Source organism: Catharus ustulatus, chromosome 1, assembly GCF_009819885.2.
Source record: "Catharus ustulatus isolate bCatUst1 chromosome 1, bCatUst1.pri.v2, whole genome shotgun sequence".
NCBI classification, from domain to species: Eukaryota; Metazoa; Chordata; class Aves; order Passeriformes; family Turdidae; genus Catharus; species Catharus ustulatus.
Window position 1 is genome coordinate 98,618,700 of NC_046221.1, and position 18,441 is coordinate 98,637,140.

The 18,441-nt window shown below is 40.6% G+C and overlaps 2 protein-coding genes across 2 annotated transcripts in view; both read right to left on the minus strand.

Annotated features, from left to right (window-relative positions):
• Positions 1-438: 438 nt before the first annotated feature.
• Positions 439-7,173, minus strand: BLOC1S4 (biogenesis of lysosomal organelles complex 1 subunit 4). The gene is made up of 5 exons (XM_033079463.1): positions 6,962-7,173; positions 6,562-6,633; positions 5,241-5,342; positions 4,439-4,573; positions 439-1,432 (listed from the first exon to the last, which is right to left on the minus strand). Exons 1-5 carry the CDS (start codon positions 7,166-7,168, stop codon positions 1,334-1,336), a joined length of 615 nt encoding a protein of 204 aa, XP_032935354.1. The 5' UTR covers positions 7,169-7,173; the 3' UTR covers positions 439-1,333.
• A 1,655-nt stretch (positions 7,174-8,828) lies between these two features.
• Positions 8,829-18,441, minus strand: part of PARD6G (par-6 family cell polarity regulator gamma) — a 64,200-nt gene continuing 54,587 nt past the window's right edge. Inside the window, exon 3 of the mRNA XM_033082594.1 lies at positions 8,829-10,923. Within this exon, the coding sequence (XP_032938485.1) occupies positions 10,064-10,923 (860 nt within the window). The 3' untranslated portion in view covers positions 8,829-10,063. The remainder of the gene's footprint in view (positions 10,924-18,441) is intronic.

Consider the following 18,441-nt stretch of genomic DNA (forward strand, 5'->3'; position numbering starts at 1 on the left):
CCCTTCTTCAAAGTCATGTCTGTTTCTTTCTGCATGTTTATACATTATCATTGTGATTATTTTTCTAGAGTCTTGATGTTCAAATTCAGGTATGTTTTACATCAGAACTGCTTTAGGAGCCTACTAAACTTTGACTTTAATATCTTTGTTTTAGTCTTTAATAAATGTTGCTTCAGATCCTGAAGATGTTTAGAACCCAATCCCTGCTGGTCTTTGGAGATAGAATCTACTAATATATAATCTCTGCTAGGCCACTCCATACCTGTTTTGTATTGTTTCTCTAAAGCATTCCTCCCAAACTTGCATTTTGAGGATTTCTAGTGAGTTACACTGGCAACAGAGCAGCAGACATAAAACTTGTTCAGAGGAATACATCAATTTATGACTAACACTTGCTAGGTGGGTCAGTACTGTCCAGTGAAATGCAAGACCACAACGTGGGTTAGCCAGCTATTAGTTTATTGATAACATAAACTGCAATCAGCACAGGAAGCCTCAGCAACCACAGAGAGCTCTGAAGGAAATGCAAACTGATCAGGTACCTGATCAAGGGTCAGTCCAGGGTCAACATTCCCCCCTCAAATTAGATACTTGTTCTTTTTGACAGCAGGTTTTAGGCATCAATATCTCTCTCTATATATATATAAAAGTCTATTTCATGCCCATCTGGTTACACATCAAACAATACAATGATGCAATAATTAAAAGCTTGGGTCCTTGTGACCTGAGGATCATCAGTGGGGCAGGATGTTTGCTTTGTGAGCAGGGACTACATCACATGCATCGAGCCATGTCCTTGATTCCTTGATGATCTTTCAGACCCTGCCTCTGCAACAAGTACATCCCAATGTGGTGCATTTTTCTGTACAAACTGCAGGAACCAGGCTTAAAACCTTGGAACAGATGATTTTATGCATAGTTTTTCTTTCACCTCAATCAGCACATTATGAAAAAAGACAAATAAACCCCCATCCTTGTGGTACAGCTATTTACACTTGCAGCAGCACAGATATTTACGCATTAAAAAACTTATATACAAGAGTATGTTTCTTATTATTACCATATTTTAAAAAACGTAATGCAAAAATATTCTTAAATTCCTTCCCCAAAATAATCTGAAAACTTACATGGTGTTTTAGGAAGGCTTTTGAAATAATGTGCACAAACAAAGATTACCTGAAAATATTACCTGAAGGAAGACAATGAGAATCAGAATGGCAATATGCCATCAATAGTGCTTAGAAAAATGCAGCTGTTCAGAGGTTGGCATTCCTTTTGTTCACTTGGCTCTCTCTATTCTGGCTGATTAATATCAATCCCAAAGCAAAAATCATCAATATGGTCCTTCATTAAGACATGGAAAATAGTCTTCAGTCTTGAAGAGGACTGGAGGTTCATAGAGCGTCTGCTGTTGTCGTGAGGAAGACGATTTCTGCAAATTAGATAAATTTATTTTTCACAAAGCATATTAAAACAAAGCCTGCAGAGCTAAAATGCAAAACAAGGTAAGTTTATAAGGTGTATCTCCTTAGTTGAATTAATTCCTAATCACAGCTCAGATGAGTCTGGCATATTCCTAACGTTAGTGAAGAAGCACAGCCTTTGACCTTCGCCATTTCAGCACCTAAACAGAGCCAGTCCTGGAACATGTATGATATGCCAGCACTGCAGGAGCCAAACTGTACCCTCCAGCTGATAGGAGTGTCCTTCATCCTTTCCAAGCCATACCTTTACCTTTTCTGCTCCAGCCTTCAAATTCTCCTCAGCTGCTTCTTCTGAGTCAACTCTGGGCCTGGGTTCTCATTTAGTTACTCAAAAAGTCCTCCTATGGAAACACACCTAGCAAATGACTCTTTCAAGAAGTTTGCTGCTCCTGCCGAGCTTCTTCATATGATACACTGTTAAAAATAATCTGGTGGTGGACTGGGAAACAGCTGTTACACTGTTTTTCAGGAAAATATGTGTACATGTTTCTTTTAAACATTAAGTGTACATTGTTTTGCTGTATCAAATGGCACACTGAGAGACAACATCAAGGACCACTTGTGACTACTGTGTCAGCCTTGCTGCATGTAAATAATGCTGCAAGACAACACAGACACGTTTTCAATACCCAATGCTAAACAGAAGGCTTGAAATCAAGATTTCATTCATTAAAAGTTCTTTTCAACTAATAAAAAGATTTTGATGAACTATTTTGTAGAGCCCTGTCAGTCTGGAATGAGGAAATTAGCCTTCACCAATAATTAAATGAAAAGTATACCAAATATCATTAGCAGCCTTGGAGTTTAGAATGGTTTTACAGCACCAAAACGAAGGTAATAGCAACCATACCTACAAAACAAAGTGGAAATTTCTCAATATGCAGTTGAGCTGTATACTAGTACTCCATATGAAGTAAGTACATATTCTCCTGCTTTATACAAAATTGCTGATACATTAAATTACGTCTTTATAATAACATTAATTTTTCCAAGTGTGCTTTGCCATTCAAGTTGCAATGAAATTAAAAAATATAAACAAAGATCTGAACAGTGTATATTATCAGTTTACAGTTCCACAGTATCATAAATTTTGCCAATTGTAAAAGCAACCTTCAAAATAAAAGTTCTGATTTTTAAAATAATTTCTTACCCTGTACTGTCCTGTCAGATAACAACCTGCAAGCATGGGAAACTAAGGTCACAGGTTTTCTGCAACTCCTGACAAGGATTTAAGAGGCGCCGTATTTGCTTCTGTGCAAGAAGGTGGTAATTTCAATCCAGTGAGGAAATTTGTAGGCAGGGACAGTATCCACAATTGCCTAAGCACACATTTGTGATTAGTTACTTTTGCAGGAAAATCATGACATCAGAATAACCTCCTCTTCCATACCATGTATTTTACCATTGATATATTGAGCTAGTTAAATACCAGGCATGTGGAGAAACCTCTGTAAGTATTTTCATTCACATATGCTTGTGTTTACTAGTGAAAGTAGGTATTTTACTATGCAACACCAAGAACCACCATGGAACTGTAACCTACTTTTTAGTGAATCAAATAATGCCAATAAATTCTGAGTGTTATTTTTTTGCTATCCATAATCAAACTAAGAAATCATTGGAGATGCCAGGTTTACCTTCCTGACACTTTCAAATATTTTTTACCTTTTAAGTTGTGGAAAAAGTGCTAATTTGACAAATTAACACTCAACAAAGTGTTCCCATGCAACACTAAAAAAGCACTTTCTTGGAACTATCAACCTTTTAATCTGAAGATTATAATTCCTTGGTCGATAATGGTTTTTAGCAAAAATAAAATGGAAAATACTGTTAAATATTCTTCAGGGCAACTTAGGCAGTTTTTTGGTTTTGTAACTAGCCCATAAAGAGCAATTTTGTGCAGAACTCTAAACTTAAACACCAATGAAAATGAAGGAATGAGATGAGAAATTAACTAACTTAAGACTACACAGTATAAACAACAGTGAAGAACAAGTTCTTTGAACTGAGCCTCAACAAGACAACATGTTCTTTTTATATGTATTTTTCTCTGCTGCCATACGTGCTTGGAAGATGTAGGAACAAAAATACCTTGAAGAGCCACAACCTTCTTCCTCTCCCCCTCTACAAAACTTTTTTCTTCATTCTTATAAGAATACAGAAAACTATGTTAATTAGTTAGGATGAATATAAAAAAAAAAGATAAAACAATCTGTGAGCTTGCAAGATGCAAAAGAGTAGAACTTATAAACAGTGTACTGCCATTTGATGTCAAGAAGCATCAGGTATTCATTCAGGTGATTTTTTTTTTAAACCAAAAGGTTATTTTAAACCCGAGGTATAATGACAGTTCCGTGAGGCATCTCTGAAAAATACCAGAGACAGCACTTCAAGTCTTTTTTATAGGAAGAGTCAATAAGGTAAGAACAGAGAAAACTGCATCCTTAGAAAGTTTACCAAGATGGTAACATGATTATCCAGCTGTGTGGATTGAATATAAACATGAGCTTTGTTTTAAAAACAGTGTGCAGATTAGCATTTATTTTCTTTTTTGGTTACATTTGTGCAGTGATGTTATCAATGCAGAAGGATCCTTTAGCAGTGTTGCCTGTACAGGCTCTTCCTACTTGCTTTGCATACCACCAGAGATCAGGGGTGCTTTAGTATAAAGGCTTGCTTATTATGTGCTTGTTTGTGTCCTTCACATTCATTTCTTTGTGTGCTCAGTTTTGTTTTGCAACGTTGCACAAATCCTTGTATTTAAATTGTATTTAAAAGTTTGGTTGTTTTCTTTTTTTTAAGAAGCCTGAGAACTCTGTAAAAATCCTAATAAAGTATATTAAAAGGCATACAGCTACATTCAGATACATGTGTAACAAACATTATTATTTTAATCATCTGCTCTAGTAAGCAGAGCAACTAAGCTGGTCACACAGCAGCAAAACTTTACTTACATTAAGGAAGGATGGTATGCTGATTGTGTGCAAGATTTTCTTGAATGTGCTCGGAAAAGCTCCAAGGTCTGTTTCTGCCTTTGTGACCCGTTCTTCCAGTCCAGCTACGCTATTCCCAATCATTTTCACAAAAGCCTAGTGTGAAAAAAGATCCCAAAATAAATATGACATTTTCACTAACAAAATAAAACAGATTATGCATTGCAAAACAGCAGTGAAAGATCCATTGCTTAAATGAGGAAACTTCAAAAACTCCACGCTCTATTTCCTGTCTGCATACAAGTCCATTCTAATGCTAGAAATGGAAATACTTAAGCTGAAAACCAGCTTAAATCTAAGAAAATAATTTTCCTTTTCCAATTTACCTTTCAAACAACTAACCTGGATTTTTCAGAATCTAGACTTCTGCCTGCCTTTCTGCTACCAAAAGAAAACCCAAGAATCAGAATCACGGTTTTGAAGCTTTATTAGGCATCAAGAGATCTGTCATTCTATTTGTTTCTGAAACTTTGGAAGCTAACACCAAAAAACTGCCTTGCTTCAAAAAGTCAATGAACAGGGTTTTTTAAAATATATGTTAAAAAAAATCTAAAACATGTCTGGAATTCCCCCAGTCCCCAGGAATTCTTCATAAACGTAGTCGTCTTTATTAACCCTGAAGTATTGAACCCAGCATGGACATGGAGAGCACAATTCACCTGAGCTCACTCCATGTGAGTGCATATACACACACAAATACGCAGACATTGATCTTCCCCTCTGTTAGGAAACAAAATGCATCTAGAAGACAGCAAATACATACCTCTAGTTTGTCAATCTTCCTATATATCTGTCTCATTTCTGTAGCTTTTGTGTAAATTTGAGGTATACTTTCATTGACAAGCTGAGAGGAATCACTTCGAATCTAAAGACAATGCAAAAAAATAATACAAAAAGCAATTAATGAAGTAAAATGTTTAGTAGGTTTTATTCTGGAAACTAGAACTGTGCTCCAATGAACAGACTAAAATTTAGAGTTTAAAAATACCAGAAAAAAATCAGTATAAAAACACTAGATTAAAATCAATGCACTATAGCTTTTTCATATAGTTTCTAGTTTCTAAGTAACTTTGAAGAAAATGTATTTTACAGAGACTTATATTTACCTTTATACTTTTATTAAAATAGGATAATACAATCTCTTCTGAGCTGAGATGGAACATTTTCTAAGACACATTAAAAATATATTAAGCTAAAATTTTGTCTTAAGTTTTACTACCTGTACTTCTCCTCAGGTTTGTTTAAAAAGTCAGAAAGTCAGGCCACAGAAATCTTAGTTTACTGGTATTAAAAAAGAATTCCAAACCTACAATACAGCTGTGCAGGAAAATCATATGTGCTACACTTTAAAAGACAGTCTATGTACCAATGTCAGCTTACAGGAACTTTCCATTCAGTTCCCCCATCTAACCCTATAAGAAAAGTGAAAACAAAGCTGCCTTTCTGAAAAGAGGGTCCCCTAAAGACAAATCTAGTTCTGATGGTTTGGCAAGTCTGTTTAGACACTTTTATTATAAAACCAACAAGGATGTCTTTATGTATTTTAAAGGATAAGCAAAATATCATACTGTTCTTTTAAACCTCTGTCACTACACCGTTCAAAATGGGATTCTGTGCATATACAAAGACAAGAATACAAAAACAAATATGTAGTTAGGAAAAAAAATCTTCACTGAAAGGGTTGTCAAGCATTGAAGCAGGCTGCCCAGGGAAGTGGTGCAGTCACCATCCCTGGAGGTATATAGAAGATGTGCTACTTTGGGACAGGGTTTAGGGGTGACTATGGCAGTGCTGGGTTAATGGTTGGATTTGATGATCTTAGAGGTCTTTTCCAACCTAAGAAGCTCTATATGGTTCTATGACTCTATAGCTGTATGGACACAGTACTCTGACATGAAAGCCTGGTCGTTTTCATCCATGAGTTACCTGATTACCAAAATAAGTCACATAATCATCAAATGTGTTTTCACACTGGAACCTGCCTAGACCAAAGGCTTCTTTCTCTCTGTGTCTTACTTACAAATACCGATCAAACTCTGTTTAATCTGACTTCGAACACACAACCACATGCAAGTTACACATACCATGTCCAGCATTCCCACGAATTCATCCACCCTGGTCAGTAAGTCTTCCAGACTCTTGTCTAAGCTTTCTATCTGCAAAACAGAGGTCACTTACAGTACGTGAAAACACACACACACAGAGACACATTCACAAAACCCCAGCCAGTCTCACAAACAAGACCACCCAGTACAGACACAGGTCAGACTATAGTCAGTCCCACAGGAATCCCGCGGCTTTTCCCTCTCTGGCTTCGTTCAGGGCGAAGGACGCGATCCCCCGTGGGTCCTGTCCTGCTGCCACCCGGGAGCGTGTCCAGCTCCGGAGGGCTGCGCTCCCAGCACGCCGCTCCCGGCGCCGGCCCGGCCGCACGCCGCTGTGCCCGGGAGCTGTGCGGGGGCCCCGGCCCGGCCCCTCGCCCACCTGCTCGCTGAAGAGGCTGCGGTCGGCGAGCAGGTACGCGGAGTAGGCGGCGGCGGTGGCGCTGAGCGACGCCTCCGAAGCGTCCTCGTCCTCGGCCTCCCCGAGACCGGAGGCTCTGCTCTGGCTCTGGGACACGTTCCCGCTGTCCGCGCCGCCGTCCGGCAACTCGGCTGCACCCCGCTCGCCCGCACCGGGGGCCGCCGCCATCCCACCGCCCGCTCCCGCCGGGATGCGCCGCCCCTCACATGACCGGGCGGGCCGGCGCAGCCGCGCTCCCGGCAGGCGGGGCGGGATCGGCCCGGCCCCACGCCCCGGCACCGGCAGCGGGAGGAGCGGGATCGGCCCGGCCCCGGCACTGGGCGGAGCGCTCGCATAGCCGGTGCCCTGGCAGGGAATCCCCCCTGGCTGGAGGAAACTGAGGCTCCGCCGCCTCCGTGCCGGCCGTGCCGCGGCTCTGTCAGCGGGAGATTGTGGAGGTTGTGGCCTTCAGCGAGGGCTGGCGTGCCGCTGCTCCCTCAGAGCCCGCCCGGCAATGGAATCCCACAGCCCACGGGGCCCCGGCCTGGCGTGTGAAAGCCGAGCGGCTCGGCCGCGTTTCCACGCAGAACCCTCCCCTTACGGCCTGAGCTGGGAAGGGAGCTCACTGTACAGCATATCTTCATTTGTGGTTATAGGGCGCTCAACGTAGAAGCTGGGTTGTGTGTTTATTTTCCCCACGAGGAAGCTGCAGAAAATGTTTACTAGCCTTAAACGGGTTGGATCCAAGGTCAACATATCAATAGATGGCTGTTCTCAGTTTGTAATTTGTAGGTGTGCATGAAATAACTAACGCTTCCTCCCCTGCACGATGAATGGGGTAGAAAAGTTTGGATATGTAGAAATAGAATGCTTCTTATGGACAGTGACAGCCAGCAGACAAAGGGGTGCACAGTGGCCATCAGAGGTATCCTGGCCTTTTTCCAAGGAGCCACAATTACCCCTCAAAGCTCAGAGATCTGCAGCAGGCCATGCTGGCAGGAGGGTAGGAAGCTACTTGGCTCCCATGGAAATCAGAGTAACAGGAACCTTTAGTAAAAGCAGCGCTGAGAAAAAACACTGCACTGAAATGAGTCCGTGGTTAAAGAGCCACCCAAACCGGATACCTTGTTTTCATAGTGAGGGGAGATAATTCCACATAAAATGCTTGAGGCACAGGGAAAAAAATACAGAGTAGAAGTAAGACAGTGAACATTTTATTGCAGACAAGGTCACATTTTCATCAGTTAACTAAGGTAAAATGAGTCACTTCAGCCAGACAAATCCACTTATTCATAAAAGTAGTCTTATTTAAGGTGTAACAATTTTTCTGGATAAGATGGTCTGATTGACTGAAGCATATCCAGCTATTCATTTTTTTTTACTGCACCAATAATCAGATTTTTATTTTAATGAAAACCTTTGGTAAAGTACAAACACAGTTTTAAGATGAACAGGATCAATGTTCTATTCTTACTGTGCTGGGAAAAATAAGTACAGCTCTATAGCTGCTTTGATACCTAGAAAAGTTTTAATTAGAGTAAGTGAAAGACTTTTAAAATAAACTCTTAAAGCAAATCTAAAAGAAATAAACTAAGTTCAATGTCCCAAAGATATTTAACCATGAGCAGAAGACTGGTTGTTCCACAGGTATCCTAAATTAGCGACAATGAATTAGTCCACACATCCTTTTTCCAGCCATCACAGATTCCAAAACTGAATGCAATTTTTCCAAACCAAGACTCCTGAATTTTCATATTCATAAAATATTTAAGAAATGTCTATTCCACCATATAAAAAAAGCTTTAATGTACTACAAAGTTAAAAACAAAGAGCAAATGACACAAGCTAAAAGTAGAAAAATACATTTTTAAACATTTATATTTTGTTCCTTACACTGATCAAGATATAACAAAATATTTTAGATTAGACCACTTTCATAAAACTCATGGTGTTTCCAGAAGCAGACGGGTACTGACTCAACAGTCACTGACCACTCACTAGCCACCTGGCCAAAGGTGTCTGACCTTCACAAATATCCAGTATATTTTATCTTTCTAGAAGTCCTGTAGACATTAAGCTTTATTACTGGAGGAGTCCAAAAATAACAGAACTATTCTAAGTTAGGCTTGAGAGTCAGTCAGCACCCTTCCCCTCCATAGGGCAATCCCTTGCCAAGGAAAGACCTTGTGGATTTGGGATGCCCCAAAGGTACAGCAAGGACCTGTGTCAGCTCTGAGGCTTGCACGCCTAAAAACTCACACGAACCATGATTGAAAAAAACCAGAAGATGATGCAGGGAGGGATTAAAAAAAACCAAAACAAAACCAACCAAAAAAAGGAGGTATTATCTAATAAATATGGTGAGAGAATACAAGAGGGCAGCGGCGCTGCCCCGCCGCGGTGCCCCCGCCGGCCGGCAGGTGGCGCCCATGGCCCGGCAGCCGCGGGAAACGCGGGTTTACATGGATATGGATTTCTGTCGTTTCCTTTGGAAAATGTGTCTGCAGCGTCTCCCGAACGCTGTGACCACCGCAATAGGAAACGGCTGCTTTTACACAGCTCGTCTGGATTAGACATAATGCTGAGAATACGGTGTAAACAAGTCGGCAGAAGGGCTGTATGTAACAGAAGAAGATGGAATGGCTACTAAAAAGCACTCTCTCCTTAGCTGGTATTAGAAGAAATCCAGGTTCCACTTCAAACAGACATGCCTGTTACTATTAAAATCTAATTCATATACATGCATGTATAAATACATCTACCCATGCTTTCAAACCCGAGTATATAACACTGCCATGGGTAGCCTATAAGACTGCTTAGGTTCATACCAACTGAAACAAATTTATGTTCTCACTTCAGGGCTGGGACATATACCAGGTTTTGCACTCTGGCTTTCTCCTGACAAATTTTGCAGTGCATGACAGTTTTATGTCTAACTCCAGATGCCACGTTTCCTAGAACGCAACAATTTTCTGCACCCGTGAGGTCTGTGAGAATATCAGCTCCCTGTTTTGTGCACGTGTTGCACGAGTCGATTGTCCCAATTGGCACTTAAGACTGTAAGGAGAATGGCAGAAATTGCTACTAAAGTGTAATGACTGTTCCGTCCTCCTCGATACCTCCTCTGGGGATAACCAGACTGTGTCGGGGATCAGTTTTTAAGGAACTGAGTAATTTGTGGATGTTGCCGTTGCTTTCTCGGCCAGAGTTGTTGTTGAGCACCAGGTCCCTTTGAAGTCTGTGGCTAAGGCTGCTGCCATTGATTCGAGAGAGGCTACTGGAAGTAAGGTTGTGCAGTTTAGGAATGTGTTGTGGCTCCAGACCACCCTCGATGACAATGTCAGCCTCTTCGTCACTCTCCATTTCATCAGGGTGGAAGTTCTGCAGCACGTGGGATGTAGGCAAGCTGTGGTGACTCGCAGTGCTGTCTGTAGACTGGCCAGAGCTACCAGACATCCTACTGCTCCGAATAATATTGTTCCTCTGGTTGGCTGGCTTGACCGTGATAATGAGATTGTGGCTGTTGGCAATCATCATGTCTGTGACTTGGTCAAGAGTCTTTCCTGCTACTTCAATGCCATTAACTTCCAGGACTTCGTCATTCACAGCCAGCAAGCCCGTGCTCTCTGCCAAGCCCCCAGGAACCATACGGGAGATGAAGATACCGGGTACTTTCTCCAGTCCGTGAGGAGTCACCCTTACGCTGGTGCCATCGCGAATGTAAAACCCCAAGGGTTTCTCGCACCCGTGCCGATACAGCCTCACTCTCCTGTGTGTTTCGGGGAGAATGTCCACATCAATTATGGAAGACACAGGTCTAAAATCATGAGGCATGCTAATGTTGATGTGGGGACGCCGGCGGAGGTTGTCATTGCGCAGTGTCACCAGAGCCTTCTTCTTCCTCGACAGCGTATTGGTCCCGAAATTGCTGTAGTCCACTTCATCTGAAAAAGAAGCAGTACCAATGTATCAAACAGAATAATTCAATCTGCAGGGCATTTTCCTCCTCCAATTGGTTCAGTGAAGCCACTAATAATAATGTGGAAATAATAATATGAAAAATGTAATATTAACATGGGAAAAAAATAAAATTAATTCTTCCATTTAGTGTAATCTTTGTTTCACTTTATGTCCATTAGCACAACACTCAGAATTAATTAACTGTTTACAGTGACTCCCCATACTTCTTCCATGCTTTGGAGAAAAGAGACTTCTGATTCTCAACTCTTGTAGTCAGCTGTGCAGAAGGCAATTTCTTGCTGCAAGCCTGATACACCATCTTGGATGTGAGACTGTATTTTCAGAGCTGGATTGTAATTTTACACATACCTCTCAAGTGGGCAAAGAGCACATATGCATTCCTAACTAGAAGTCTAAATTGGGGAGTATTCTAATACCCAATACACTGCCTTAACCTTAGGTACAAACATGACAGCAAGAGAGTATTAGGTATGTTTTCAGCCTAGGATTTTCTAGTGATGGAGTTTTGTTAATAGGCATCTCTTGGAACATCGCTTTTCTCTCTGGAGTATTTTACTTCAGTTCAGCTGAACTTGACAACAATAAAAAGTGCTTAGAGTGACAGACAACAAAAGATACTGTGTAAGCAAGCAGACTGTCAGAAAGGGAAGCAGGTAGAAGGAAACTCCTCTGCTTAGTCTGTATGCTAAAGATCACAGAATGGACATGGATTCACACACACACTCCTGCCTTGGAGAGCAAGATTCACAGGAAAATGTTTTTCTGGGGTCTGCAGTTTAAGGACTTGTTTAAATATTTCTGTCTCTGTAGCAGTTATCTCAACGGCATGTGAGAAGCGATTACCTTTAATTCATCCAAGTAAACTAAATTATTCTACATAAGAAATTCATGTGTGCTTTGCATAAAAAACACTTAACACATGAAGTTGTTAGTGTACAAATCGTGTCACTGCATCTCACAATAAAAATACTGTGCATATTTTAAACATGAACCAGGCACTAGCTGGAAAGTTATTTCACCAGGAGACGAAGCATACTTTTCAGATAAACCAGCAGACGTTCAGTTTATTCTCCTGTTGAAGATGAGCAATACCATACAAAGTACAATTACAGAACTTCCACTAAGAAAATTACTTCTCTGACAAATTAACCTTGCATAGCAATGTTTGAGAGTGTAAGACAATACCTCTACCTGATAAAGATTGGAGGGGGGGAAAGGGTGTTAGTAAAAACAAGCTTATAATTGCATTTTTATGTCTTGCAAGGTTTCATTTTCAAGCCCACTTTCAAGATGTATTATTGACAGACTTCAATCAAGTGACATTAAGTTACACTAATTAAAGAACACTAAAAAAGAGCCGTCAGTAGCAACCTGATCCGAGCCTCCTTGGAGCAGGGTGTTAAATTAGCTGGGCTCCAGAGGTGGTCTCTTCCAGTCTAAGTTATGCAGTGATCCTACATAGTCCTTTGGGCTGGAAAAAAATAATTTAAAGACTTCAGAAAGGATTATTTCTGCATTCTTCTACAACTTATTTTCACTGCCTATAGTAGCCCTGGGGACATCACAAGACATCTAGAAGGTCATCCTGAAGAAAAGTTTCTGTGAAATGAAGATACTCCTTGGACAAATCTGTTGTGTTTAATCACACATTCACCTCTTCTCTCTCCTCCCAGGACGTTCAGAGCTGTACCAGCTGCACAGGCCCTATTGTTTTATTTAGATGGGTAAGGCACAGGCTTGGAAGTCCTTAAAACCACCCAAACATCAGAAGCTCCCAGTTGGTTTCTGGAAGGGTATTCCCAGCCAAAACAGTGACTGTGGAGAGATGGCACCTTCTCAAGTCCACCCGGTGGACAGTCAGTGCAGTGACTACTCTTTTGAGTACAGTAGCCAAAGCCAGGTATTATTCCTCTTCTTCCATAAACAAGATCACCATCTACATTCAGCTGCTTCTGATGGATGACTCCAAAGGTTCACAACAAATATTCTTCCTTGTAAAGTATGGGTGTACGAGAGTATCTTTCATCACCACAGTCTCCAACACTGTGCCCAGCTCACCCCCACAACTAACTGATAAATTTCTGTGATAGTTCTATGAAAACAACTTGGGGCTTCAGATCTAGAATCCAAATTCTTCCTTACTTGAAATACAATGCTGTAGAATAGCAGTGCTCTGCCTTAATATCCAAGAGAACCTTTATCCCAAATTTTAAGTTTAAGATGCCAATTATAATTACACGTGGGTTTATGCATTTAAGACTGTCTCTAGGAGGACTGGCAAAAAAGCTTAAAACAAAACCTGCATTCCTTAAAGACTCAGAAAATTAGGCAGGTCAGTACAGTTCACTGCACTGCAGATAAAATGAAACACATGCCCTGGTTAGCCATCTATCCCCTGGAAGCAAGCTGGTAGCTGTTATCTCCCTCTCTCTCTCTCTCTCTCTGTTGGTACATTAACAATTACTTTACGGCAGACCTGCAAAAGCTTTACCAAATAATTAATCTGTGAATATTTGTTGACAACACTTTTTTCTTTCCCTTAAATTAACAACAACCTAGAGAGTTAATTCTCACAAGATGCAAGTTTGTGACAATAAAGTAGCAAAGTCACAGAAGTATGATGGCCCTCCTAACAGACATAAGTGGTTTCTGATGCACCTCCCTTGAGCAGAGCCACCAGCAGGGCACTGGCACAAAAGAAGTGGTTGTTTTGTGCCTGTCACCTCCTCACCTGTGCTCAGCCCACTAACCAGTCTCCCCAGATGATTGCCAGCATTCCTAACCTCTGAACAGCTTCAAAACAACCACCTCCTTTAATAACAAAAAGCCCATCTCACCACAAAAATGCAAACTTTTTCCTCCAAGCACAAACCAGGAATGAGCAGGGATTACATTACAAGTGATGCAGGTTACCTTCAGTGTGGAACCACTGGCTATTCTAGGATTTGGTATTACAGGGGTAGATCACGTTAAAAAACGAAGTCCATGTCCTGTTGATGACTGGACTTTTTGTTTTTATAACAGAGCCAAGCAGTAGTTTCTAACTCCAACTATAAATGGGATTCTATATGAGGAAGATGAAATCCTAATTTTAACAGATAAAACCTGTTAAAAGACATTACAGGTTGGAGAAACAAGAGCTTCTGAAGAGCTTTTAAGAAAAAAATACTAGTTAACTTTATTTTCTAGAAAAAAATTGAAATTCAGAATACATGCTGTTTGACAATACAGGGATTATTACATCACTTGAATTCAAGATAATCTGCTCTCTAGAGGCTACATTCGAATGAGACATCACCTTAAAATTAAAAAAAAAAAAACAAACAAGAAAGTTACTGTAGAATGAAACAGCTACACCCTCAATGTTATTTAGAACTCTTGCTGCAGGAATGAAGGAAAGTATCTCAACTGAAGTTTAATGTCATGAGCTGTTGCTGTGGCAGCTGAAAGTCATCAATCCCTGCCACAATGAAAATAAAATTTCCTTCTTCACAAGGGAACTGGGAGAAGTTAGCCAGCATCACTCACTTTTATCAACTATGGAGTGGTCACACAATGGTGCACTATCCCCTTCAGTACTGAACTGCTCAGGTGGCATGTGCTGGGCTGAAACAGAAACTGTATCAGTGCATAATTTATGATGACACGCTTTTAATGAAGGTCAGCAGCTTGTTAGGTTTTGAGTTTCTCACCATACAGGATTTCAAGCAGGAATGCCACTTCAGCTAAAGAAAGGGACTGTACTTGGTTCCAGGTCTCAGGCAAGACCAGACCATATGGAACCAGACAGAACTAATTTTTCATTTTTCATTTGTTGCAATATCAAATTTTGCTTTGCAAAATGGATCTGTAGAACTCTGCATGTACATTTGCATGAGAAATGTCATCAAATGGCACATCTGAACAATGCTAAAAGCACTGAATCTCATATGGTGTCGTATTTTCTTATATCTCAAAGGAGGCCAGAGTTAAATGTTACTTACATACAGGTGACAGAGGGAGAATTAGTCTTTTAAGTCTTTACATCCCTCATTTCTCAGAATACACCAGATTACATGGATCATTTTAATCTACAAGTTGCAGTGCTTTCAGATAAAAGGTATTACTAACTGGATGGATAATCCTAGATAACCACTAAACTTTAAAAGACTTGGACTGAATGTTACTTGTGCCCACAATTTGCTTCTGACTGAAAATATTCTTCCTGTAAAAAGAGATGAGTAATATAATTTACCACAGTTGGAGAAGAACTCCTGAACTTTTCAATTCTCTCTTACTTGAATCTGCAACCCAAAGGTACCCAAAAAATACCTCAAACTCTTCTGTAGGCACTGAACAGCCGCTCTTTTCTCCAAAAGCTTCAGCTTTCATCACATTTGAAGAAACATTTTCTCTGTTAATGAGTTACACAAAATCTGAAGTATTTGTCTCAGTCTTTTCTGTTACTATGTTACTTTATCGGTGGGGTATTTTTGGTTTTTTTAAAATAGCGTTGTCTCTACCCACTTACCCATAGGGACCTTTCTGTTAGAGAAAACACATGCACAGATCTCTTCATGCAGAGACAGAAACTGTGCTCACTTTCTTGACAATGGTGATGGTGGTGGTAAAAAAAAAACCACCCAGCCACTAAAATCTATAACTTTGAGGTGCTCTTCTAACAATTCTGTAGTCAGCCTGTGGCTTTACAGAATACCTTACACCTTCCTAGTGGGCATCACGAATCCTGTCGTTAAGTCACACAGAACATAACAGCAGAGCATACTAAAGGGCTATTTATAAGGCTAAGAAAACTGCTTAGAGCATTTGGTTGTAGCCAAGAGAGTATTGTATTTCTGTAATTTACATGAAACAAGAAATTATAGACCTTCTGAAAAAACCACCAGGAGCACCACTCCCACTGCTTGGACAGCTGCTTTTCATAGGAACTGCCTGCCAGATAAAATACCAAAGCTTAGCCAGATAAGATTGTATAAACAAGCTGAATTCCACAGAGAAGCAGACAGCCAGGCTCCTATAGGAACAGTTCAGTTTAGGCTCTACATTTTCAGTGTACATGCACTCATGGCTTATTATTTCCTCTGGGAACTGTGGAACATTAGTTGACAGGTCTGGAAAGTACTTCAAAGACAAAATTACTTCCACTAGGGAGAGCGGCACTTCAGGCAGCTTGGGAAGGAGGCCAATGAGTCATTAATAGTGAAGGGTAACCCCTCCATCCAACAGATCTCTATTACTGAGCATTCAAATTAGCAGCAGTCATAAAGCCACTTCAAGGGAACATGTTATGTTTAACCCTTCTACCTTTCTGTGTCCCGGCTACAAAACACTGTCCATGTTTGACAGAAACTGCAATCACTTTCTATTTTCTCAGAAAGATCAACACCAGAAGCATTTGTGAAAGCAATCAGGCAGCAAATAAGCTGACAGACTCTCATTTATGACCTGTAAGGCTGACTGCATGCAAAAGGATTAAAGAGGAAACAGATACAAAATGAACTATGACTTGGGGGGAGGACCAGTGCCAATACTGCTCGTCAAGGAGTATTTAATGGCGGGAAAAAGAAGGTTATCTGAATGCTAACATTGCATTGTATGTGTTGCAGGAATATTTTTTAAAAATCCAGCCACACTGCTGCCAGCAACCCTTGGGTGAACTAAACAAAAAAAAAAAAAAACCAAACAAAAAAAACACCCACACTGTAGGTAAAGTAGTTGTAGCTGCTATTCTGTCAAAAATCCAATAATGTATCCCACACATGCACAGACTCCCACACAGATACTTACTCCTCTCTCTCCCCTCATATCACTGTATCAGAAGAAACTGGACATGATCTCATCAACATTTAGAAGACCACCTAAATGTTATAGTTTATCATTAACATTCAACAGGACTTTTGAAGCAGGAACTATGCCTAATAAACTGCAGCTTTGCAAAAGGCACCCTTCTTTCTCCAGTGATTCAGTCAGTACTAGAGAGATAAACTTGCCTTCATACTTAGGAAGTGATCATCAGTAGGTTAAGATTAGGATCTAACACGGATGCATAATAAAAATGTATCTCTACTTCCGACATGTTTATAAACCTGCAATATCCTACATTCTTTCAAGAAGGTAAATGTTATTTTGTTCTTTGATTTAGCATGTTACAGCAATCAAAACTAGAATTGCATTCATCTCCGTCTCTTTACAGTGCCAGACATGTATAAAAAACATTTTTAAGCTGGTTGCCTTGAGGATAGAGACAATCAATTCCTTGGGACTTCAGCCTGTGCTACTGGTGTGGCCTCCTGCACTTCTCACTGCTTGTCATCAGAGGCCACTGTTCCCTTGCTGAACCTCTTCCTTTCCCAGCAGGAGGCCCTTGTTTTGGACTCCAAGCACGACCTGTAAGTTTGCCCCATGAAAGAAGTGAGCCTTTGGAAGAGACAGGTGCAAATATAAGTAAGCACCCAGGCATGTATCTCCCAAAGTTATCCTTACCCTCAGAAACATCAAAACCCACCTCTCCAAACTGTCCCATAAGCCAACTACAGGACTCCAAATTTTACAGGGGAATTGCAGATAGTGATTAACAGGATTGTCTAAGTTTGCTTTGTGACTTCTCTTCTATCCTAAAACAAGACAGAACCAGCCTTTCTCCCATTGTTGCTTTCCACAAACCACATTCTGCCAAGATTACATTATTGTAGCACTAGAAAATTGTGGTGTTTGAGCTTTGGCTTCAAGGTTGGGTTTTTTTAAAGTATTAGTTAATCTTTCCCACTTCCTGCAGGAGGTCAGCAGGAAGTTGGGAGCAGTCATGTTTCTGCTGCACTTCGCAGGTATCAATCATTATTATGTTCATCCCAGGTCACAGGCGCTGCCTGGAAGGTTTTGATGGTGAGATGGCTTCCCAGGACATCACCTGTAAACAGCTCTCCTGCTGGCCTGGCAAAAGGAGCCTATCCCCATTTATCCAACACCTCCCAGCAACCATCCACAACTGTATTCATTCAGCTGATGGTACCAAAATGGGAGAGCTATCAATCCTATTCAAAGATATTTGGGGAAGGGGAATCACCCTCAAAATCAACCCTCTCCAACCAATAATTTCATACAATCTATTCAACAAGTCATCATTATAAAGTTATTAAAAAGTAACCCTTAATTATTCTACTTCAACCATTCCATTTTTCACCTACAAACACTGTCCTATTCATTCAGATCAGGCAATTGAGGGGAGCACCATTTGCTCCCTCAAATAGGCACTAAAGGAATCACTTCTTCCAACAGAAAACATGTATGTGTTATGCAAAACAAAATGAGAGACGAAACTGCAATAACTCTTCTTAGCCAGTGCAGATACAATAAAAATCTCATTAATGACACAAAAAGTGGTAAATTTAATCAGGTGAATATTGAATATAACAGTTTCCCAACTGGTAGTAGAAAATACTACTTCTTGCACTGTGGAAGGCATGAAATATTTACAGATTGAG